General features: G+C 39.6%; 1 protein-coding gene across 1 annotated transcript in view; it reads right to left on the bottom strand.

The window, feature by feature from the left end:
* DCDC2 (doublecortin domain containing 2) overlaps positions 1-25,764 on the bottom strand; it is a 159,674-nt gene that overhangs the window by 91,682 nt on the left and 42,228 nt on the right. Inside the window, exons 3-6 of the mRNA XM_004693316.2 lie at positions 18,051-18,127; positions 17,769-17,900; positions 11,278-11,424; positions 9,380-9,434 (exon numbers count right to left, since the gene is read on the bottom strand). Coding sequence (XP_004693373.1) covers positions 9,380-9,434; positions 11,278-11,424; positions 17,769-17,900; positions 18,051-18,127 — 411 coding nt within the window. The remainder of the gene's footprint in view (positions 1-9,379; positions 9,435-11,277; positions 11,425-17,768; positions 17,901-18,050; positions 18,128-25,764) is intronic.

Consider the following 25,764-nt stretch of genomic DNA (forward strand, 5'->3'; position numbering starts at 1 on the left):
TGGGTTCCCAAAGTGACTCCTAGCCGATGAAAGCCACTAAGTGCTGGTAACTGGGGCAGGGGGTTAAGATTTGGTGCTAATTCTGCTACTGTCCATTTTATACGAAATTACTCTTCCCACCAGCAGCACCAGGGTCTAGCTGAGAAAAGACAACTAAAGTAAGAGCTAACTTGAGTTGAGTGAGTAATATGCACCAGGTATGCTGCAAAATTAATTCACTTCTTCTCATAACCCTGTGAGATGTGTAGTGCTGCTACCCCATTACGGAGAAGGAAGGAGGCTCTGATGGAGGCTAAGCCTGGCCCAATGTCACACAGCCACTATGGAACAACCCTCTCTCCACTGTCCTTTCTAAAGAACCAGGCGCCAGCTACTGACTGAGGAATGGGGAGGATGATGACAACCATCACTTTGCTCAGTTAATCCGGAAGTAGCTTCTTAATGAGTTGCGTGACTATATGGGTATCATCTTGCAAGCAGACAGGCACTGCACTTGTGGAACTCTGATACTAACTCATCTGTTGCTGGCCACCATGGTCGCTAAGAATCAGAAATCCTGAACAACATACAGACACAAGCAGCACAAAATCATGCGCCTACCATTCGTTCATTCCAAACACCCCGCACACCCACTATTCCTGCAAGTGAGCACCTCTGTGGAGGTTACCCCTCACCCCCTTGTGCCACTGGAACCAAAGCCTGGAGGTGAGTCTGAGTTTCAGTGGCTGCTGTCGATGGTCTGAGCAGAGCTTCTGGAGCCACATGGCAGCCATGACAGTGATGGCAACTCTAGGAACAGCTCTAAGAACAGCTATACTGTTACTTAGCCAGGGCCACTGCTACAGCAGAAAACTCTCTCCTAACAAGCTCATCTTGTCACTCACATGCTCAGTGTGTAGGTATGCAGACACAGATAGCAGAGAGAATGCAAATTCTAGAGACACCCCCCCCCAATACCTGGTTCAGAGACAATGCTCCACCAAGAAACACCTGAGAGACCATGGGCTGACTCACTCCTACCTCCTTTGAGTCAGCTTCCTCCTCAGTTGAATGGGATTAATGACCCTACTTTGGGTCTGTTGAGGATGCAATGGAATATTTACAAAGTGACTTTGACAGTGCCTGGCATGTGGTCTGAGTATCAGAGTGACTTTCTCCAAAATCAAAGAGTTAATATATTTGACTTAAAAATTCTAACAAACTCATACCATCTCAGGCACAATCTTTATGCAACATCCATTCTATACTATTATCTGAAAATAAATGCAGTAATGTTAAATAAACAAATCTGCCAGAAACCTATTAGAACAGCTCATTTTAAACATTTATATATTCAGTCATCCAGAAGCACTTAAATAGTTTTAGCCATCACCCAATTAAGAATAGAAAAATTCACAGCCTTACAAATGAAGTTATTTATGCTGTTTTGTCAGAGCCTACAAGAAAATGAATTATGCATAGATTTATTAACAGTATGAAAACTTGTCCAAATCTATAACATTTTTTGCTTGATTTAATTTCCTATTCCAAGTGCAATTTAAACATACAGTTCCCCTTTAGATATTGCATTAACTGTAACCAGAGTTTGTTTTCTCTTTACCTTTCTTCAACGATTCTTTCTCACAGGCCATAAATTGCCTGGTAGAAGAAAGACATACTGTGATCATAGTGAAGATTCCAAAGCCATCAGCCCGGTCTCACAGCCCAGACAATTTTCAAGCAAGTCTACTCATTCAATGTTTTAAAATTTTAGAAGTGTTTAATGAGAGGTGTTGTCTTTTCTCAAGTTTACTAGCCTGCGCAGAAGTGCTACTCAAGTACTACAAAATGAAAGAGAAAATGAGACCCTCTGTTTCTCTCAAGAGTTTTTTACACCAATCCAGCAAAAGTCTCACACAGGAGAATAACAAGGAGGAAGCAGGACCCTAACCTGGATTGGATGGGAATGCACATAATTTTTAAAATCAGCTTTCTTTTGGAATATACCAGAAACTCCTGACTTATTACAATTCTGAAAGGCATACTCAACAGAATGGTTTCTGGAGCAGCAAGAAATTTTCATTGATTCTAGTTGCTACAAGAGACAACAGTTTTGGCTGCTAACACCACACATTCGGAGACTGGCCAGTAACCTGGCACTTGGTGAGAATGAAATTAAACTGCAACAAAGGGAAGAACTCTTTTGTAATTAGAAGTCTGTCAATAACTTAAAAATTGTTAAAGAAAACTATGGGGGTTCATTTAAAGTGGCAGTTGTACCAAAATAAATAGACCTATAAGTGACGTGTGTTCATGGCTTACTTTACACACTTAGTTAAATGAATTAAAAGTAATATATAAATTACATGTAGAGAAGAAAAAACAAAAGGATGCAGGGATTTCCCATTCTTTTATCAGACTTCCACATGTGATTTTTTTTTTTTAAGATTTATTTATTTGTGCATACAGAACTGGGGTACAGGCCAGAGGCTCAGGGGCGGTGAGAGGCTTCACCAGAGACAGAGTGGGGAACAGAACAGGCAGATCGACGAAGTACACTGCTGAGGGGAGCAGCAGGCGGGTCAGGAGAGGTCTGCCACGCCATGTGGTCACCTCCGGGGCAGGCGGGAATCGAACTCATGCGGAAGCGGCTTTAGATTCTCAGTGCTGTGCTTTAACCCGCTGTGCCATCAGGGAGGGACCCACATGTGATTTTTAACTTGGATGCACAGAGAGAGGTTTCTATTTGGGGGCAGAGAGCAAAGAAGCGTTTTGCCATTTCTTACAACTATACCAGCTAATAAAACAATACTTTTGAATTCTTTTGTGTGTTAAATATCCACTGCCATAAATATCTACCAAATATGCAGATAGCATTATTATCACCAGCTTAGATTAAGAAATTAACTTTCTTAAATTCACCCAGGTCTGATTTTTCTCTCTATTAAAGCTTTCTAGTTCCCAAGTCACTAAAAATAGCCATAACTTCCCTGAAACAGCCACTGGGAAGTAACAAATTACAACTTTAGTGCAAAGTGGAAGAAATCAAGAAGTTGTTGAATTTTAAAGCAAGACCCCATCCTGCCTTCTGCCTCACACAGGTACCAAGTTATCCCACAGGAATAACAAACATCTACCTCAAATCAACAAAAAACTGTCCTCCATCCACCCCGTCACATTACCTACATTAGAATTTTTAAGATAGCACCCCTGGCTCTCTCTAAGATCCAACCCACTCGGTAAATCCATTTCTATCCCCCATGAAAATGTGTCAAATGCGTAAAAGATAGTTTTAAAATCATTTTGTGAATGGTTTGCTCCACAGAGCAGTCTTCAACATGGGCATACTACAGCAATGCACCCAGGAAACTTACCAGCACCGGAACTAGACCCGGACTTCCGAGGGCCTTTCTCTCACTTGTTACTTGTGATGAGAAGCTCTTTCATCCAGGCTGGCCTCAGTTTCCCCCTAGGCTTTAGGGCATCAGGGAAACAATTTCCAGTGACGGGAGGATGTAGGTAATCATGCTTATGTTTTTGTTTCTTACTCAAAATTCTAAGAACTACAGTATTTCATTCTGAAAATTACATCGTGAGATGTACTAGCCACGCAGTAATAAAATGCAATTTAATTTTTAATCTAGCCTTTCAGTTAGTCTAGCAGTCGCTTTCAAATGTGTCCCTGACTTTATATCTCTTCCACTAGAGGGCGCGTTGCTGCTGTTGATATGTGGTGTAAGCGTGCAGCCAGAAAACTGCCCGCCGCTGATGGGTTTGTTTTTCAAACTTTATAGAATTTAAGACAATTCAGTAATTTCTTCTTTTAGTTTCAAGCTTGGAATAGCAAATTACAATTATTTGCCATCTGCTCACTACTGTGACTCTCAACAAAATGTATAGTGGTGACTTCACTCTTGTTTTCCTTTGCCAAGGCTTTCCTGGCTGTTTTGAGAGGCTCACTGAACCCCAAGGTTCCCTAAACGTCCCTCCCACAAGGGTGGGCCTTGAAGTTCAAGAAGCCACCGGCAGGTGTCTTCCACACAGACTACCAGACGAGGCAGCATTCTCTTTCTCCCTCTGCTTTTTTCTTTTTAAATTCTCTCAGCCCCAGGCAAAATGCCACTGAGTGATTCTAGAAAGCTAGTGAAGGCCTTACAATCTCCTGTGTCCCCTTTGACTGGCATTAGGATTTCAGAGCTTGATGTGACAGTGGTTCCCAGAGTTTCACTCTCACACTCCACATCCCCTTCACTCACACCCTAACTCAGCATATCGAGCTATTAATGACCTTCAACAATGCCAGCCTTCTCCAGGGAGCCAATTAATTAAGAGAAAGGAGCAAATTAGTCTTTCTGTTAACATCAAGTTTTTGACTTTGGCACTGCCAAAATGAGATTTTTCTGTCTCAGTATCCCACCTGCCATGCACAGTGAAGAGGTTTTGGGAAAAATCTACTGTGTGCTGGCTGTTCCCTTCTAAGCAAATGTAAACTCCTCAAAGGAAACCGCCATGGCCCTCCCACTCATTGCTAAAGTAGCACACTTTCTCTTACTATATCTTGATATATTTTTCTTCAAGTCTAGATGTGAATAAAATTGGATGCGTGGGTTATGTGTTTGTCTGGCTCCTCCTTTAGAATGTAAGCTCCAAGCAGTTCAGCGTTTTCTCTGGCTCCTATGTCCACCTCCAAGCACCAGACCAACGCCCAGAACATAATTTGCACTCGGTTAATAAGTACTGGGTGACTGAGTTCATCAATAATATCAGACAGTTACAATATGGTAGAAGAAGAAATACGAGAGATGCCCACCTCCCCTGCAGGCACCTGTCCAAGTACACTGTGTCAAATAACTGGACGCCAGTCATCCCACTGCTACCTGCTTTGACTTCTGCTAGACCCACTCTTCTGTAGAGACAACAGCCAGAAAGAGCTTTGAAAAATGTAAACCAAGAGCTATCCTGATTTCCACTAGCTCCTTTCTTCAAACCCTCAAACAGTATTCCTTCAAGGAAAAAAAACCCTAGCTCCTTGTAGGGCCCATTTTATCGGGTCCTGCTGGCCTCTCCATTTTCATGTCAGACCCCTCAGGAACATGAGATTCTTCTCTCTTCCCAGGCCAAGCTGGTTCCCAAAACCCTCAGTGGTAGTATCCTCTGGCTTGGAGATCTTTGCTCCCCGCTTCCATCAGCTTGTGATATCATAAATGTCTGCTTCAGATAATATGACATCAGTTAGTGCCCATTTACTTTTCTCATAGTGCTTCACTCCAGATGAATTATTTCTACAGTCATGCCCCACACAAACATATTTTAGTTGACCATGGACCTCATATATGACAGAGGTCCCCACATAGAGTCTAGGGTGCAGTAGCCTAGCCTAGTAGGTCTGTGTGACTACCTTCTATGATGTTGTCGTGACAACGCATTTCTCAGGACACATGACTGCGTAGGTTTAGCGGTTTGATGGTCTGTTGGCCCCACACAGACACACACAAGAATGAAAGATCTGTGTGGTGTGACACCCTGTCTCTGTTCAACACTGATCACCAGTTTGTTAGAGGAGTTCCTGGCACTCAGTAACTGTTCACAAAATATACTTTCTAAACGACGGCCTGGATGAGTAGCTAGACAGATATATAATGTATAATAACCCCAGAGTCATCTGGGGTTATTGTGGGAGGAAGACAAAATGCTGCTATTTGGTTTACCTGAGTTTCTTCTCAGAGCACGGAAACGTGCTTTTGAGTTTTTGCTTTCAAAATGATGGAACTGTATCTTCAAACTTTGAGCCATAATTTAAAAGTCACATTCTCAAAGAAGTCCTGTCTGACACACTTACCTAAATTCATTCCTTTTATTCTCACACAGCTCTTCCATTTCTTTTCATTCTCCTATGAGTTCTAACTGTATGTTGGTAAGTGGAATTATTTGTTTAATATCTGTCTCCTCAAGTAGAGCCTGAGCGCAGGGGAGGGCATCATGCCCTTTTGGTCATCATGACCTTGCTGAAACTTAGTTCCACGCCAGACTCACAGAAAATTCAATCAATCATCACTAGATGAACAAGTATTCAGATTTCAGAGAACTTCCAATCAAGAGAGCAAAAAAAAGAAAAATGCACAAGTGCCTCCTGCCTGTGAATTTTAAGGCAGGGAACACATGAGTACATTTTCCATTTAAAGAATTAAGAATTCCCAGGTTTCAGAAGCAGAAACACCAACCCCTCGTTCAGCAACTGCAAACGCAGAGCGGAGTTTGGTTGGTGATTTTGATGTCAAACTGTGACCCAGTGTCAAAGGGTTCAACTATATCGGGCCCCTTTCACCCACACCTCTTTGGTGGTACTGTGAGAATGAAAGGGTTCCTTCTGGGGTGGTTCCCCTCCAAAGTCCTGAAGAAGAGGATAACTTTCCAAACCCCCGAAGGATGGCCTTTCTTTAGCCTGACGCTGACTAAATGTGTTCAGCCACCACTGCAATGGTCCCCCCTCATCATCTCCATACAAATCCTGTGCAGTTGTGTTTGCACACTGTCTCTTTCTAGACCCCCACTCTCTCGTCCTGTCATTCAACAGCATGAGGACATCTGCTCTCTCCCTGCCCAGCTGTACTGGGTGCTAGAAGGAGCATCACAGTGACAAGTCTCTGCCTGTCCACTCTGCCCATGCTGTGAACCAACTCGTAAAGCTACCAGCACAGCCATGTCGTCCTCAGCAGACCCAGCCTCCAATATCTTAGAGTCCAACCTCTCCAATAACCCCATGTACAAATTACCAAGGAAATACCTTGTTTCTTCATAGAAAACAATCACCTCCCAATACTTCTGTGACAACCCTAGTCTAGGTTCCCATCAATTTACACAAGGTCATTGCATTTGCCCCAAAACTGGTGTCTCATTTGTGGATTCTCACCCCTTTAGGTCTTTCTCCAGATAAAAGTTTTGGCTAAAATGCACTCGGATTTGTAATAGATACACCTCTGTGAAGGGGAGTCACCATTTTCCCTGACAGGCTATATATGCACTGGGCTTCCCACAGGGGAGCAGCAGTGGAGAGGCAAGGTGGACCTATAAAGGAGGTGAAACACAGGCGATGCCGTCTAGAGCAGCTACTGGAAGAAGAGACATGTAGAGACACTTTAACAGAGACACCGGGGAGAGAGACGTGGGGAGGCAGCTGCTTGGCAGAGGCATTGCAGCTGTTAGCCTGGCTTCACTTGGCACCAGTATGAGGAATGTTTCTGAATTTTGAGTGTCTCCTTCCGTAGCAGCTCTCTGGGGCCTACTTAGTCTCTTTCTTGTGGTTCCCTGCCACACAGTGCTTTAGAGGAGTCACAAGTTTGGGGCCTTCACAGGCCTCCTTTGAGCCAAGCCTGTCCATGTGGGCATTTGCTCACAAGGGGATGGGCAACTTTCGGACTTTTACTGGGAATCTGTTATTTGATACCCTTTCTACTCACTCTCTTTATGCACTGACTTTATTACAAATCTTTTAACTCTAAGAATCCGTTTCCTTTATAAGCACCCCTGAACAGTCTGGGGTCTCTGGGTGCCCCTTGGTTGTACACTAACAGACTAACATTATCAGTTCTCATAAGTCCTCATGAATGGCCCTCTACTCAAGGATGTTTAAGATCATCTAAAAATTACCTCATTGCCATTTGAGGTATACACCCCCATACATGATGGGCCCTGTGCATGCCTCAGCCCGAGGGATGCCTGTCCTTGTGGGGTCAGTATTACGAGCTCCATGAAGCCTATCTGGACTCCATCCCCCCTGCCAGTTGTCAAATGGAAGCCTTTGGGTATGCCACTTCCATTGTCTGCGCTTCCTTTGTTCATCTTAAAATATACGTATTTTATAACAATGGTGCCTGCCTTGGGGGTGAGGAGTACATAAATCACATCTGTAAAGATTCAGGCCTAATAAACCCACAAGCACTGACAAAGTATCAGCCAGCAAGTTATTGCTACATCTCTGCTCCTTTCTTCCCATCATCCTTTTTATCCCCCCACCTACCTGTGCCTGAACCTTAAGCAGTTCTCAAAGACACAGTTCAAATCCAGCTTCCTCCACAGACTTCAGCCAATGCTGATCCCTTCCCTCACATACATTTACTAATCTCATCACAAATTTGGCATTTAATTTTAGCTTTTAGTTACCTCTGAACGCTATCTCCTCAACACCAGTTAGAGTGTACGTGTCTTGAGGACTTTGTCATTAAGTTCCCAGGAACTTTGTTATAAAGAGTACAAGAGTGTAAATGAATGAGTGGGCGATAAATGCCTATTGCTACGCTGTAGTGTTCAGCACCACTTCTCTATGCAAAATTTTTTTTCAAGAATTTCACATTGTGAAACTAAAAAGAGAGAAAGTATATCTGAATCATCTGTAGGAGAGAACAGGGCCCAGCAATCACTTATTTATAAAATGCCACAATATGAAGTTTGCCAAGTTAACTGATAGATGGGATGAAATGGTGAATCAAGTCTAATCACTGGTGACCAGGCAATTCCATCGAAAGGTTAGCTTAGGGAAAGGGAAAGCTCAGCCAGCCACGGCAATACTCCAGCCTGACATGAAGTTCACCCCCAAAAGGGTTGTATAGACAAAAAGTACCAGCAGATTAAGAAATTACTAAATGCTTGTCACAGCATTCCATATAATAGGTATCTAATAGATTTTGCTGAGTTATAAGTAAATAAATGAATAATGCATGCATGGTAAAGATTCTCAAAGGGAACTAAATATTTATAATGACTATCAATCTTTATAAGAAGAAAAATCACTGAGGATAACCAAGTCTTAGAAAAACTTCTTAGTCTTCCCCATAGATAACAGGCTGGGTAAGCCACTTATTTGTCCTAATACAGCACTTCTTCTTCTGCCTAAATTTCAACCATGAGATTGGTTATATCAGGTTCAAACAGACGGAAAAGAGGGCCCTCCTTGGGTTAGGATGCAGCCCTGAAAGATAGCCACAGTCCATTCAGTGCGAGTTCGATCCGAGGCCCCAGAGGTGAGTCACATGGCCCAGCAGACCTCTCCTGCCTCACCCACTGCTCCCCTCAGCAGTGTACTTTGTCAATCTGCCTGTTCTGCTCCCCTCTCTACCTCTGGTGAAGTTTCTCACCATCCCTGCACTTCTGGCCTGTACCCTAGTTCTGTATGCATAGAGAAATAAATCTTAAAAAAAAAGGAAAAGAGATCTATCTTGAAATCAGTACTCTTTTCAGACCTTCATTATAACATGAATATCCTAGAGTTGTTTCACATTAATTGCCATATACCACAAGGCGGCTAGGTTTTATTTCTTCAAATTTAATTGAAACCCAAAGGACAGTCTCTCTCTGTATTGTAAAGAAATATAGCACATTAATGAGTAAAGCATCTGATACTTACACTCCCTTTAGACTTTCGGGATCCTACAATAGGAGGTAGTGAAGAGGCTTTCTGACTGTGGAAACAAATTGCAGTTTAGAAATCTGAATATGAGTTACAAAACACAAAATGCAAATTCATCATCCTTTTCAATTTATCATCCCAACCTGGAAGTCAACTGTTTACTGATATTAATGTTTCACCAAAAGTACCACATATTTTCCCAAATTCACAATGACTCATAAAATTTCCAAATTCCATTCCAAATGCCTGTTCATATTTTCCTGTACACTATTTCAACTGCTGTTTAAAAATAAACATTTGCTACCTTAATAAATGTTTTTCATAGTGTTTTTATTCAGTGCTCACACTTTCTACCTACACTTCAAAAAATCATTTTCCAAGCTGAAAAATGATTTTGCAAATCAAGTTTAAAACATTAACTTGCTATTGTGTAAAACGTGTAGAAGGTCTACCTCTGAGAGAATATGGAATGGTGAAACATTGGCTTTTATATTCAGAGGGCTTCTAAATCAGTAGTATGTTCACTGATTTTTTTTAATTCTCTTAGTAAGAAGAAGTTGGTTCCCAGAAGTCTACATGAGCCGAAAAGTACTTGTCTTGAAACCCAACTGCAGCCCTTTGAAAATAAGAGGACACATACAGAGAAGTAAGTCTTCCTAATTTGTGACTCACAGTTTTCTCACCACCATCAAGTACACACTATAGTTCAAGCAGGTTAATCCAGTGCCTCTTGACAGAAATTGTGAAGGATTTGATTTCATGGATGGTTGAAGGTTAGTGGCGAGACTGCCAGTAAAGTATTCTAACATGTTGGAAAGCCAAGTGCTTCAAACAATGCCACTGAAATTCCATCCCATCTATTACTTATTTTGAAACCCACAGCTGTCCATTCATCCAGCTACATAAATTGCAAATTAAAGTAGACCAAATTGGTGACATTCTGCTCTCTCTCTACAGGTCTCATCCCCCTAGTAAAGGACAAATAGAGTCAGTTTCCAATAGTAAAGGACCATATAATGTCATTTGACTTATAAGGACATCCTACAAAATGTCTCAAAGATAGGACATTTCACAGAGAAAAAAAGTTTGCAGTGCGTGCGTGGTATGTACTTAAAAGTGCAATCTTTAAAATCTTGCATGTGTTAAATATATACTCAAATTACTTGCACAGTTGGAATTATATTTTTTATAGATTGCAACTATTGTTTAAAGGGTTTTTATAAATTATGCTTTCTAACAACTTTGGGTGTTTCTATGGGTACTAACTAAAAAAAATTACTAGGTTAAGCAGTTGAGATAAACAGTTATTAAAACAGAAGACTTGCACCCAAAAAAGAAAAAAGATACTAAAACACCTATTATTGTATGCTGTATAGAAACTCACTGCCCTGCATCTTCTTCACAAGAACAAATCTCTAGGACTGGAGGAAACTATGCTAAGGGAAAGAAGCCAGAAGTAAAATGACAAATACCCAATGATCTCTCTCATTTGGAATACAAAAAAGCAAGTAATCTACAATTAAGTAAGAACCAGGAAGGAACTGACAAAACTAAACCAACATAAACCCTAGAAATAATGACTGCAGAATGCTTCTAGAAAGGGGATGGGGTGCGAACTAAATATGGGCGGGGCCCATGGTCCAGGACACAGGACAGAGACCTGGATGGTGGAGCTGATACGGTGATATCCACTGGACAAGGTATGAACCCAGTCCCCTAAATCACATACCGTTGTAAATCAGTTAAAGTGGGGGCAATTAAGAGTAATTCTTGTATCTCATGCAGGCTTTCCAATCCTGATGACAGGATTATATAAAATATCTCAGGAGTCAGCAAAAGACTCCAGGCTTTTTCAAGTGACAATATATGAGAAGGGAATGAGGATGAAAACTTACCCATAAGGCCTTCTTATTGCTGACTTGTCAAAAAGTAGTTCAGTGTAAGGCAATTTCTTAAACTTATCTCTGCCAACGGCCACATAAAACTGCCCGTTCTCCAACTCTATTCCACTTTCAACCAGTTTTCCTTCTAAAGTATAAAGTCTGCCAAAACATCAATACCAGCAGTTACAACATAAACAAGCACTGAAAGAATCAAACTTTACAGTTTTAATAAAACCACACTGTTCTTAATTTGGCCCATGTGTTACTATCCTAATTATTGAATTATTCATGCTTCATAATCATTAGCTACATTGAAATGCCTATGTTACAGTCTACCTACAGTTACTATCCAGTTGAAAAGCCGTTCATCCCAATAACCTGATAATCAAACATAAAAAAAATCCCCATTGCTGCTATGTGAGGACTTTAGAGAGAAAGAATTCACTTGTACAGAACTTGAGGTTTTAAATAAAGCTCAGCTTCCACTGAAGATTGATTCCCCTGTTTATATTCTGAGAGCACTTTCAAAATTTATTTTCTTAATGACTCTGTTAGGTTGACAAGTCACTGACTATAATCTGTGCCAGAACAGATCTCAGCCAAAACATTACATCCAGACACACAGAAATGGGTCAGAAGACAAGAAGTGGAGGGCAGAAGGGAACAGAACCCACTGCTGGCATTAATGATGCAGAACTGCATAGCATTCATGCTTCTCACTTTCTCTGGTTTCCCCGCCTCCCCCCACCTTCCCAGCATCAAGGGATTTCACAAGCACCTCCCTTTACTGTAAAGCTGCTGCTACAAACTACAATTAATATGTAACTTATTAAAATCACTGTAATAATTTCACTTGCTGATTTAAAGTGTCCAAAGAGAGTTTTGAAGGGCAAAAATAAACTCTAGAAAAATATAGCAGAAAGATGCTGCTTCTTTTAAAGGTTACAAGTAAATGTTAGCAGACTCTGGGATTTCAAGGTAATAATTTAAAAGGTTCTAGGAATTCTGGGAGAGGATGTATAAAGCAGGGAACCCAGGTATACTGGTTAGGGAAACGTGATGTAAATGGGTGCAGCCATTATGGAAAATAGGATAGAGCTTCCTCCAAAAAATTAAAAATAGAAATTCCATTAGACACAGTCGTCCTACTACTATGGATTTAACTGAAGAATACAAATGCACTAAAGCAGAGATAGATACACCCAGGTTCTCTGCAGTGTGATGCACAACGGCCAAGAGGAAAACACCTCAGTGCTCAATGTCCATGGACGGGTGACTGGATAAAGAAGGTGTGCTGCTCATACACCCTGGAAGTCTATTCTGCTATACAAAAAATGGGTACAATCCTGCCATTTAAGTCACACAGATGTGCCAAGAGAGTACAATAAATCAGATGGTGAAAGACAGACAAACACTGTATGATTCCACTCATAGGTGGAACATAAACAAATAGAAATAACTCAACTAAAGAAAACAAAAACAAGTTTAAAAATAAAGTTCTCCAGGCCCTCCCTGGTGGCTCAGTGGGTTAAAGCGCTGCACTAAGAAGCTAAAGTCACTTCTGCATGAGTTCGATTCCCGCCTGCCCCGGAGGTAACCACATGGCACGGCAGACCTCACCTAGCCTGCCCGCTGCTCCCCTCAGCAGTGTACTTCATATATCTGCCTGTTCTGCTCCCCACTCTGTCTCTGGTGAAGCCTCTCGCCGCCCCTGCATCTCTGGCCTGTACCCCAGTTCTGTATGCACAAATAAATCAATCTTTAAAAAATAAATAAATAAAGTTCTTGGACTTCTTGTATAACAATCTTTAGCAACATTTGCAAAGAGGGGGAGAAAAGGGACTCCCTGGTGCCACAAGAGGTTAAGACTTCAGCACTATGAAGTTGTCAATAGCCACTGCAACACAAGTTCAATCCCCAGTCAGGGAGCTGACCAACATGACACTGTAGACTTCTTCTCTTTTGCCCATTGCTCCCCTTCAGCATTGTATTCCATAGATAATTCTGCTCCCTACTCTGTCTCTGGTGAATCTTCTCATCCCCACACATCTGGTCTATACCCATTCATTCATCTGTGTGCATAAATAAATCTTTTTTAAATTAAATGGACTCATCTGTGCATTTGCTGTAAATAAATGACCACTTCATAGGAAGCGATGAAGTACTATTCAAATAGGTACCAAGTCCCTCACATATGTTTGAGTTAGTAAAAAGATGCTAAAAAGGGGCCCTCCCTGCTGGTGCAGCAGGTTAAAGCACAGCACTAAGAAGCTAAAGCCACTTCAGCATGAGTTTGATCCCCAGCCCCAGAGGTGACCCACATGGCAGCAGACCTCTCCTGACCCACCCGCTGCTCCCCTCAGCAGTGTACTTTGTCAGTCGGCCTGTTCTGCTCCCCACTCTGTCTCTAGTGAATACTCTCACCGCACCTGCACCTCTGGCCTGTACCCCAGTTCTGTATGCATAAATAAATAAATCTTTTTAAAAAAAAAGATGCTAAAAGTCTCTTCCTTGTAACTTCGTAGTTATATTCATAAAAGTCTGAATATCAACATAAACAGATTTCAGATTTTCCTGCATTGACTTGACCAGGATTAATAAACAGCAACACAATTAACATTTTCGACCCTACAGCTTTTTGTTGGAAAGTGGGGAGAGGGGTATGTGAATTGTCCCTTCACCTCTACTTGCTACATGATAGATGTAGCTAGCCACACTGCCAGCTGTGAACCCCTAAAATCATTCTGGAAATGGTCAAATGCTCCCGAGGGTAAGACCACCCATGGCTGATAACCATCCCCTAGACCCACACATTCTTCATTCATTTTCCTTCACAATAGAAAGAGCTAAATCAGTAGTTAACTTTTATACTGAGAAATTAAAATGAAGCATGGCTGCGGATCTGGAAATAGGCAAAATCTGACTTTTTTTTCTGTAGGTAGTGAAGTAGTACTGAATAAATTTTAACTTATGAGGTAAGTCTTCTTATGTGGGATTTCTATTGACCTGCTTTCTTTCTTTACTGCAAAATACAAGAAAACAGGAAGTCAAACCAATATTTATTGTAAGTTTCTGAAGCATAGAAAGACTGACATGCAGGAAAGTGTAACTTTTTATATTTTGAGTGAGACAGCTCCTAGGTTCTGATTTAACTGTCCTTTTACTCAGAAGAAGCTCGTGATTTTTTAAAGGTCCAAATTACTTGTCCAAGGTAAAAAAAAAAAAAAAAGTCAGACATCAAGAAATGGTGAATGGGTAAAAGGAGGGAATAGGTTAGCAAGGATAATGAAGTGTCTAAGTTTAAAATATCAGAAGCACTTTTCTCAAGTTCTGAAATTTAAGTGAAGCTTAAAAACATGGCTTTTAAATTGTAAAGCTTATACCTTGATGCAGACGGATAAATTTACTTATTTTAGATAAGACAATTACTAATAAAATGTATGTGTCCAAAGAGTTATTAATGTTCTGTTTGAACATGTCCCAAATGAGCAGCAACCAAATCTCACTTGTATCTTGTATTACATTTGAAAAGAGGTTTCTCCAAGTATTCAAGTATTTGGGAGATATATAACTATATGTTCATTTCTGTATCAGCACTTAGAATATTTTATTTCTATTCATAAATTTGTTTATATCAATTTTTATATGAAATGGTGAGTCTTGGCATTGAATTGTGTGTATATTCCTTTGTGTGCTTTATACTATTTATTGAATGTCTTTATACTTATGTATATGTAAAAGATAAAACTATATATCTAAAAATATTAATACATAACTATTAAGATCTGCCTTCACTCCTAACACCAAAATACATTAGAATCAAAGGTTTAAATGAAATATAAAAACAAAAGATGGGGCCCTTCCTGGTGGCACAGTGGGTTAAAGCACTGCACTAAGAAGCTTAAGCCACTTCCGCATGAGTTCGATCCCCGCCTGCCCTGGAGGAGATCCATGTGGTGTGGCAGACCTCTCCTGACCGGCCTGCTGCTCCCCTCAGCAGTGTACTTCATCCATCTGCCTGTTCTGCACCCCACTCTGTCTCTGGTAAATCCTCTCACCCTCCACATCTCTGGCCTGCACCCCAACTCTGTACGAAAAAAATGAATAAAATTTAAAAAAAAATTTTTTTAATAAAAAAATAAAAAATAATAAAAAAAAACCATAAGATGAACACATGGAAGGAAATTATGTAATCTTAGAGTGAGGAAGACCTAGGCTAGTCATAAAATTTAATAAAAAGAAAATCTGATTGGATCAAAAGTAAATACATCTATATTCAAAAGAAAATATAAAGAGTGTCAAAAATAGAAATTGGAATCATATTTAAAACTTACAGGAAAAAGAGTCAGTTTCCTTAATATGTAAAGAGTGCCTATGAATCAATAATATAGACGTGCAAAGTTCATGAATGAAAATAACAATGGAGCACTTTTTTAAAGAAGAGCTTTCTAGTTAACAAACAAGCGCCAGAGCCAGTCTGTAGACTGCCACTGGACTTAAATCTCAGTCCTGCTACTCACTATCTGCATAGTTTTGGGAATATAACTTAAAAGTTACATGTTTTGTATCTATTAAAAAAGAATAATAAGGGCCCCCCTGGTGAACCAGAGATTAAGTCTCAGCACTATTGCCACTATGGCCTGAGTTTGGTTCCGGGCCAGGAAGTTGACCCACATATGGTACAGCAGACCTCTCCTGTCTCGCCTGCCACTCCCCTAAGCAGTGTATTTCAGTAAATTCACCAGTTCTGCTCCCCAGTTTGCTAAATCCTCTCACCCCCTCACATCTCTGACCTATACCCCAGTTCTACACAAAAATAAAATAAGTGAATAATAACACTACTTACCTCATAGTTGCCAAGTTAAAAAATAACTAAAGTTATACAACTCTCAGAGTAATTCCTTGCACACAAGAAATGATCAAGATGCTACTGTTGTACAAATATTAAATAAAGCCAAGAAACAATGAAATATTATTTTTGCCCAAAATGAGTGAAAAGACAAAAAGTTTGGTAATTTTACAGTATAGATGAGAATGAAAACAAACTTTCTCATGTCCTTTTGGTGAGAGTATAAATCAGTATGAACTCTGGAAGACAATGGCAGTATCAAAACTGAAAATACATTTACTTCCTAACATTGAAATCTTAGTTCTAAACTTATCTCCTGACAAAGTTTGCTTATACATAAAGACACATACATGTAATAGCAAAATACTGGAAATTACCTAAATTTCCATCAAGAAAAGACTGTTAAAACAAGCTAGGACATAGCCATAAAGCAGAATATTTAAAATATCAAAAATAGTAAGGGTTATTTATGTTGATAAGAGAATTCAAGATTTGTTCTTACAAGGGCAAAAAGTATATTTATATCTTTTCTTGTATATATTCGTGTGTGTGTGTGTGTATTCCTATTTGTGTTTTTAAGAAATAAAAACTTCAATATGCCTACACTATTTCTGGAACCATGCTGAAAAGTACTAGAATGTGGAATTGGGAAGCCCGAGAAAAGAGACATCATTTTTTTTATAGCTTTGTCTTGTTTGAATGTTTTTACTATATGTGAAGCATTACTTTCAATTAGAACACTTCAATTTAAAAATCTCAATGGCTATGAAACTAAATATTAAACCATCCTTTATCCACACTTAACTGAAAAAAATTATGTTCAATCATGCTAGAATTTATTTTATTATATATGTCTATAACTAGGCAGAAGAACCTCAAAGCAGTGAGCTCTACCAATGGAGAATATTAGAAGGACCAGAGTGATGATGAGATTCAGAAAAACTGTCAGAAAACTTGACTGGAAGATTTGCGTGTCACAACTAGATAGGTTCAAAATATATTCTACACTTGCATGTGTTTTGTGTAATCCTCGCACCTAGAAGAAACTAAATAAATTACTCTCCATTAAAAGATAATTGTTACAATTTAATCTTCACTTAATGTTTTTAATCTTCACTTAAATTTCAGAATTTGAGAAAAATGTTCTCAAACTCAGGCAATCCCACTTAATTATCCTTTCTCACCTGCCTCCCCCTTAATCCCACTAACCACCTCCTAAAGACTGACAGCTTTTTACCCTGGGAAAATTATTTGATTAAATAAATACTTAGGCTATTAAATAAGCATAAATATCTCTGAGGGAAAAAAAAGAGAATAGTTAAATTAAGAACCAAGAAGTTGGCTCACTCAAAAAAAAAATATGTCAACTAAAACACTACTGATTATTGCCTCTGCTCCAAGTCAGAAGAATCAAAATGAGCTAATATTTGTGTACTTACTACTGCGTGCCAAAGACTGTTTTAAGCTCTTTCTGTGGGTTATCTCACTCCTACAAACAGCGCTGTAATGTAAGTACTATCACATCACATCACATCACATCATATAGCATAAGTAATAACATATCCGCTTCCGGAGTCGAAAATCAGATCTAGGGATAGACTCCAGAGCAACTCGGAATATATTCAAATATTCTCTCAAGATGATGTTCACATACCTGTGCACTGCTCCACTTCGCAGAGTTATTTTCTCCGTGACCATTTGCAGTACGTGATCCCACTGATGCAAGGCTTTTCTGGGGATGAGGAGGCGAGAAGCTGGGTTTATGAGGTCTCCATTTGCAATCAAGCTTGGGGGTGGGGAGAAGAAAGGAAAAAAAAAAAATGAGTCCCACCATTTGAAACTGTGACTCCTGTAAAACTACAAAACAAATCCCAGACTAAAAGAGACCAGACCGCCAAGCCAGTTTTAACTTGCAATATAAAGGGTTCTAGCTTACAAGATGGTGCAGGGTTCCTGGGGTGTTTTTCTAAAGCGAGCTGACACGTTGATCTTGCTGTGAATTACCGGCTTTACCTTTAAAAGCAAAGAAATACAAATCACTGAGCTTCAGTAAAATTAGCCAGAAAGAAAAAGAAAGAAAGCTACCGATGGTATCTCTTACATGAGGAATGTAGAAGATCCTAATAAGGTATGGGGGGGGGAGGAGTAATTATAAAGTAATTCCTTTATAAAAATCAAAATCAAATCAATAGGAAACTATAAACCAGAGACATTCCTTGAGGGGGAGGAGGAAAATGGATCAAAACAGAACACAAGGGAATATACGGTGAAGGTACACAGGTGAATTGTGGTGGGAATTTTTTGGGGACCATACATGAGATGATAGAGCACACACTGTATGAAAATAAAGAATGATGTAAAAAAAATACATAAAATTAAAAATAAATAAATTTAAAAATTGTAAAAGGATTATCCAAGGTAAAAAAAAAAAATCAAGAGTTTGTATTAGCTGAATTTTTTTTCCTTCTGAGGATAAATTAGAAATTTCCAAGGAACTGATTGAGAGCACTGGTGTGCCTTTGTTAAAACCTTGCTTTGGGGCAATTTACAGAAAGACTCAGGACTCGCCCTCTCTCAATGTTCTGTGGCTTTAACAAAATTCTCAAGAAAAACAGCCCTGAAGCATTGGGACTGTACTGCTCATAAACTGTGCCAGCCACAGAAACAGATCGGGTATCATGAGATTTTTTAAAAAATGCTTTCTATCAAACGAAAACAAAATACTTCTACCTGACATTTAATGTTATAATGCCATGTTTTGTCAATAAACACTGAGAATAAAATGCAATGATCCCGTACAATACTATCGTCTGCCACTAGCCACTACACAGGGTGCTGTTATCTCTGCCTGCGGTCAATCTCACCTACTCGCTGTACCTAGACCCCACCAGGCACCTGTCCCCACCCGCTCCTCTTAAGATTGATGTGGTCAGCTTTCACTTGGCTTTGCGTCTTCCCCTATCCATCATTATCACCCAGTATCCTCAATTCCTGAACCCCTTGAAAGGAAAAAGAACGGAGAGGAGGGACGGACGCCATGAGTCTGTTGCCAAGTTCTGTGACCAGCCGCAAGAAAGGAAGGCTTGAGGCAGAAAGGCTGAGCAAGCAGATTTATTGCTCCAGGGACAGCAGCTGAGACTGAGCCCCTAGAGTGGGGTCCGCAGCTACTGCCCCCTCAATAAGGGGGAAGGGTCTCTTATATAGATTCTAAACTCAGACTCCAAAGGGGTGACTCATCGCTGTGTCCTTGATGTGAGGCCCAGTTCGCTGTCACCTTCAGCTAGTCCCATCCCGGATACAAGGTCAGTTTATTACCACCTTATCATTCCTTGGATGCAAGGCCTTTACCGCCCTAATTCAGTCCTTGTCAGTAAATCTTTAGTCACTCCCAACACCCCTTGATTCTGCATGGGTATGCTCACCTAGCCTTCTCCTGCTGCTTCCAGGTTGCTTCTATGAAGAACCCCACAACTTTCGGGCGCTCCTTCACCTGAAGCAAGGCTCCGGTAACAGCCAGTCTCTCCTCCTCCATGTCAACTACTTTTCACATTTCCTGCAATGGGTAATCCAAACCCTCTCTTCTCTTTCTGTACCCAAAAATACCATTCCACACATACTCACCATCAGCAGTTTATTTCTGTTCAAACTTCAAGAAAATAGACGCCAACAGAAAGAAGTCTTCCAGGCCCCTTCCCCTGAGCCATCACATCCACCTCTTACCTTTCTCACTCTTCCTTTTCTGCCTGTCTCATGAGAGGGGCCGTTAGCCCTTTACAAAGCTAAAACCCCAACATGATGTTGGTCGCTGCTGCCTCTGCTTGTTCCACTAATTATCTAGAACCCTCCACCCCCATGTGGTGTTTTCAATTTGTACCTTGACCCTTTGACCTCATGCTCTGTTCTCTTCCGATTTCTCCTCTTCATTATTCATTTTCCTACTTCTACCCACCCTATCCTCTCTTAATTCTTCTGCTATCTGAATTCCACCAATTCTTAAGCTTTGCCTCCAAGAAGCCCATGTCCAACCACAGCCTATTCCATCCCCCCATCTCCTACCTACTAGTCCTTCCACTGAAACCCTTGTCAGTCATTCTGTCGAACTCACCTACTCCTCCCATTCCTCAATCATGTCTCGCATGCATTTCCACGCCTCTGCTTATCATGCCACCCTCCCTGAAATACGCTTCCCATTCCATCTGCTAAAATTCCATTTGCTAGCTCAGCTCAGTTATCAGCAGTCCTCTCTTCACTCATTAGTTTTCTTTCTCAAAATGTTGCTGCTACTGTATCTATTTGCTTTTAGGGTTTCTTTCCCCCTAATTTGATAAAGGCCACTTATGAGCAAAGGGAACTGATTAATAAAAAATAGCTCACATTAATTGCATTATATGTGATGGCAAACACAGTGCTAAGTAATTTAGATGCGTTATTTATCAGCTAATCATCAAAAGCATGCCCTGAAGCCTATTACCATAGCCCCACTTTACAAATGAAGAAACTGGAACTTCATTGATTCATTTGTCTAAAACTGTACATTATAAAAGGCAGCAATGTTAGTGAATCCTTATCTATGAATCTCTAATCACTTGTTATGATTTTTTTTTGGGGGGGGACGGGCGGGATTGGACCACACATTCAAAGGCAACAAGAGCAAAAAACCAAACTAGTGGGACTACATCTAAGTTTAAAAAACTTGTGCACATCAAAGAAAGCCACTAGCTAGCTGAAAGGGCAACCTGTGGATTTGGCAACAATATTAGCAAATCATATGCAACCGTTGCTTAAATCCATCATTCCATTCAACATCCTCTTGTTACAACAGTGGTGAGGAAAAAACCTCAGCCTGGCCAGGGCTGCTGTCTGCGTGCAGTTTGCTCTTCCTCTCCAGGGTTGCATGGGTTTTTGCCAGGTACTTCAGACTCCTCCCATGTCCCATAGAGATTCACTGGGGTGTCTAAACTGCCCAGTTGTGAGGGTGGGTGTGGGTGTGCATATGAGTGCACCCTGCAATGGAAGGGCTTTTGCCCAAGGGTTCAGCCTTACACCCTTGTACATTGATTTATGGAGTCTGGCTCTGGCCATGGATAACCAGAACTGGAGATAAGAGCATTGGAAAGAGGAAACGAATACATGAATAAATGAACACAAATGATTGTTTAAGATTACAAGTGAGTGTTTTGGGTGTTTATGTAGAAGGCTGGTGATGGTTTTGTGACCAGAAAGGTGCTGTAGGAACTTAATTTTTGCTTATATCAATTAGCCGATGGTTAAATTGGTTTTGTTAAACAATCCTGATCACTGTTTAAGTATGAAATTTAATTTAAGGTCACAAATTTCAAATGACATTAAATAAGACAGTCTCAGAGCTAGTTCATTTAACATTCAAGTTAAAACACCATGACTCAAAAAGATTAAACTGTTCGCTATAAAAACCAATTTCAATGAACCTACAGTGTTTCTTAAAAAAATATATGTGTAAACAAATAACATCAACCTACAAGGTGAGGAACTGTCAGGTCTGAATTTCTAACTCCAGTACCAACTGCCAAACCTTTCCCTATGAACCAATTTAATACCTCACACCTCATTTTCCTTATCTGTAAAAATAGGGGTAAACCTGCTAAACTAGCCCAAAGGGAGGCTCCATGAACTAATTAATGAACTGGCAATGCCACTCCCTAGGGCTGTTAGGTTGAATGCTTCAGAGAATCCATCTGCCTCTAATCTCCAGTACTCAGCATCTTAAAACTCCAAGCCAAGAAAGCCAAATTTTCACCACTGTTTGACAAATGAGCAGAAAATTTGAAAGATAATAGTTTTGAAAAATAATTAACCTAAGAGTCTGTAGATGTGACACATACAAATTGGGCCAGATTTGAATAATGTATTATAGATTCTTCTAAAGAGGTTTTTAAATGATGACACATTTTTTCAATAGTTCTAATTTTTAAATGGAACAAAGACTGGCCAAGATGCCTGATGCATGGGAGTGGTATAATCTACCTGTGTTGGTGGTAGGTATCATAACTGACAATTGTAAAGTAACTCTAAAAATAAAGTAACTCTAGGAATATCTTCTAAACTCCTGAATCTCTGAAGCCATTTAACATGGAATTCTCCAGATCAACTGAAAGAAGTGAGGACAATCATCTTTTCTCAAAAGAAAAGTTGACTCACCTTCTCCTTGGGTTTCTACAAATGCTCAGCATGCAATAAAAAATATAAAGCATGTAAACAGGAAATATAATCCATTGTCAAGAGAAAAAGTAAAATCAAACTCAGAGATAACTAAAAATTGAAATTAGCAAATAAGGATTTTTTTTTAAAGATTTATTTATTTATTTGTGCATACAGAACTGGGGTACAGGCCAGAGGCTCAGGGGCGGTGAGAGGCTTCACCAGAGACAGAGTGGGGAGCAGAACAAGCAGATCGACGAAGTACACTGCTGAGGGAAGCAGCGGGCGGGCCAGGAGAGGTCTGGCTCGCCATGTGGTCTCCTCCGGGGCAGGCGGCAGGCGGGAATCGAACTCATGTGGAAGTGGCTTCAGATTCTCAGTGCTGTGCTTTAACCCGCTGCGCCACCAGGGAGGGCCAGCAAATAAGGATTTTTAAACAGCTACTGTAAATATGCTAGAGGGTTCAATAAGAAAGGCAGAGAAAATAGGTGGGAAGGTGGAGAATTTTAGCCTAGAACTGAACTCCAGAAAAAGAAGCAAATGAAAATTCTAGAACTAAAAAACCAAATATCTGAAATGCAGAATTCATTCCATAGGCTTAACAGAAGATTAGACACATTAAAGAAAGGATAAGTGAACTGAAAGATGTCACTTCTTCAAAATGAAGAATGCACGTGCACACACACACATACACACTTTTTCTCAGAGCTGCCTGAGACATACAGAATGAGTTAACTAATGTGGTTCACTGGAATCAAGCAGAAAAGAAAAGTAATGTATTAGAAGTGTGTAAATAGGAAATGTCCAAAATTGATGAAAGGTATCAATTTACAGATCCAAATGTTTTAGAAAATCCCAATCAAAATAAAAAGAACCACACTAGGTGTGATACAGTCTAACTGCAACCAATAAAGATAGACAAATGAAATTTCTAGAATAACAGTAAGAATAACTAGCTCCTCTTACTATATTAAGTCAGGGCAGGATGGAAAGATACCCTTAGGAGGTATCTTTCAAAAAGACAAAGAAGAAAAAATGTTAAAGAATGATTCATGAGGTTTCTAATGAACCTAGAAGCAAAATAGTTATTAACAAGAATACAAAAGGTACGTGATGATAAATGAAATTATACTGCTGTGAAGTTCTTCATTGTGCATTAACTGGTAAAATGTTATTTGATGACAAGTGTAATAAGCAAGTTAAGGACACACACTGTAGATTCAAAACCTATCATCCCAAGTCTTGAGTAAATGCGAGTAAGTTAAAAAATCCCATTAAAGGACAGAAAGGGTCAGAATGAACAAAGAAACAAGGTCCAATGACATATTGTTTATGAGACATTTAAAATATAAGGACCTGAGTAGATTAAAAGTAAAAGGTTGGGATATACTACCATGTAAATATTAATAAAAGAAATCCAGGGTTTTTTTGACCAAAGCAAATTACAAAAGCTCCTTGCCTCTATGAATGTTCATAATAGTTTTTATAGCAAGGTATTTTTAAAAGGAATATGCATTTTAAGTTTATGCAATTTTTATGAAACATATTGCATACAATATCTGACAGGCCAAATGATGTAAAATTAAGTTCCAAAATTAAGTTATGTTGTATAATGCCCCAATGGTATGAAAATTGAAATCAGTTAACCCCAAAACCACTGAACATTCCAAAATCATCCCAGACACAGAAAAAAATTGCACTGACTATAATATCAGCATTATAATAACTATTATAATAAAAAATATAAATATCATCATAAAAACTATAATAAAAATTTCCAAGCACTCTAACTTCGCTGAGAACCTAGTTATAAAAGATGTCTCTAATTATAATGAACAAGCTGTTTAGAACATTCCCAGAAGGGTCCAATTAGTTTCTCTGAGCTGATGAAACCACTCATCACTACCTGGGTCCCATACAGGTCCTCATGTTTTGTAATCAGTCCAAGAACTGGTTCCCAGAGGAAGGGTTAGAATTCATCTGTCGGGATAAATTATCATCCCTTTTTCAGAAGGTCACTTTCCTGCCAGTAATGGATACCTTCACATCAGCCTGTAGATTTGTCTTTTGAAATATCCTCAAAATGAATGTCTCCCATCACTGAAGCAGAAAATAATTCAAAATCAATTCACAGACGAATGACATGATCAAAACAAAGCAAGGAAAAGGATTTTTTGTTGTTGTTGTTTTGCTTAAAAGTGACCTGAAAGGGACATTCATTATAAGTTTGTCCAAACCCATAAATTGCACAACACGGAGTGAATCCTAATGTCAGTTATGAACTTCGGATGACATTTACATGAAGATGTAGACTCATCAATTGTAACGAAGGTATCGTTCTAAAGTGGGTTATTGATAAGGGCAAAGGATGGATATGTGGGAAGATGGCATGTGAGGGCGACCTCATTACCTTCCCCTTAACTTTGCTGTGAACCTAAAACTGTTCTTAAAAAATAACATCTAGGGCCCTCCCTGGTGGCGCAGTGGGTTAAAGCACAGCACTAAGAAGCTAAAGCCACTTCCACATGAGTTCGATCCCCGCCTGCCCCGGAGGTGACCACATGGTGTGGCAGACCTCTCCTGGCCCTCCTGCTGCTCCCCTTACCAGTGTACCTAGTCGATCTGCCTGTTCTGCTCCCCACTCTGTCTCTGGTGAATCCTCTCACTGTCCCTGCACCTCAGGCATGTACCCCAGTTCTGTATGTATAAATAAATATATCTTTAAAAAAAAATAACATCTAATAAAAGAAAACTAAGAAAACAGAAATCCAAAAGGTAGCATACTCATTTTAAGTGATACCTTCCCTGGAAAACTCTGAAGTATAAATTTATAATGAAATATATTATCTACTAATAAATATTCTTATCTTCAAAAACAAAATATCTATCAATTTCCATCAAATTTTTGTCCATTTAATTAATTTCCAGCATACAACACATTTTAAAAGAGTGGTCTTCTTCTGGTTTAATTTTCTCTTTACTGCACTCTGTGAAATACTTTAAAAGATCTGATAATCCTAAGCATTCTGGTTGTAGAATGTTAAATCTCCTATTTATTCATTGCAATAGCATTTACCTAAACAGAACTGAAGTCATTTTTCAGGCATTCATAGATCACCCTATGTGTTTCCCTAACGCTATGCTGAAGAAAATAATATGACCCCCATCAAGTTAAAAAATAACTGATTAACCCGAGAACTCTTAGCAGAAATTATGGGAACTACCACAAACCAAGCAATGAAAAAAGAAATTTAATCATTAAATTGTATTACACTATATTATTTCTTTTATATTTCTTCTTCATTTACCACACTGAGCTTACTCGTTCACCATTGTCGTTTTTTGTTTGTTTTGTTTTCCCAAATGGGATTTGGGTTACCCTACCAATCTAGACAGAGGAATGTAAAATTTCCACTAAGAATGCAAAGCAGCTGGAAGTGTGCACATGACAAGATGAAAGTCAGCAATGCTGT

Source organism: Condylura cristata, unplaced genomic scaffold (genome assembly GCF_000260355.1).
Source record: "Condylura cristata isolate star-nosed mole 26May11 unplaced genomic scaffold, ConCri1.0 scaffold00037, whole genome shotgun sequence".
In the NCBI taxonomy this organism is placed as follows: domain Eukaryota; kingdom Metazoa; phylum Chordata; class Mammalia; order Eulipotyphla; family Talpidae; genus Condylura; species Condylura cristata.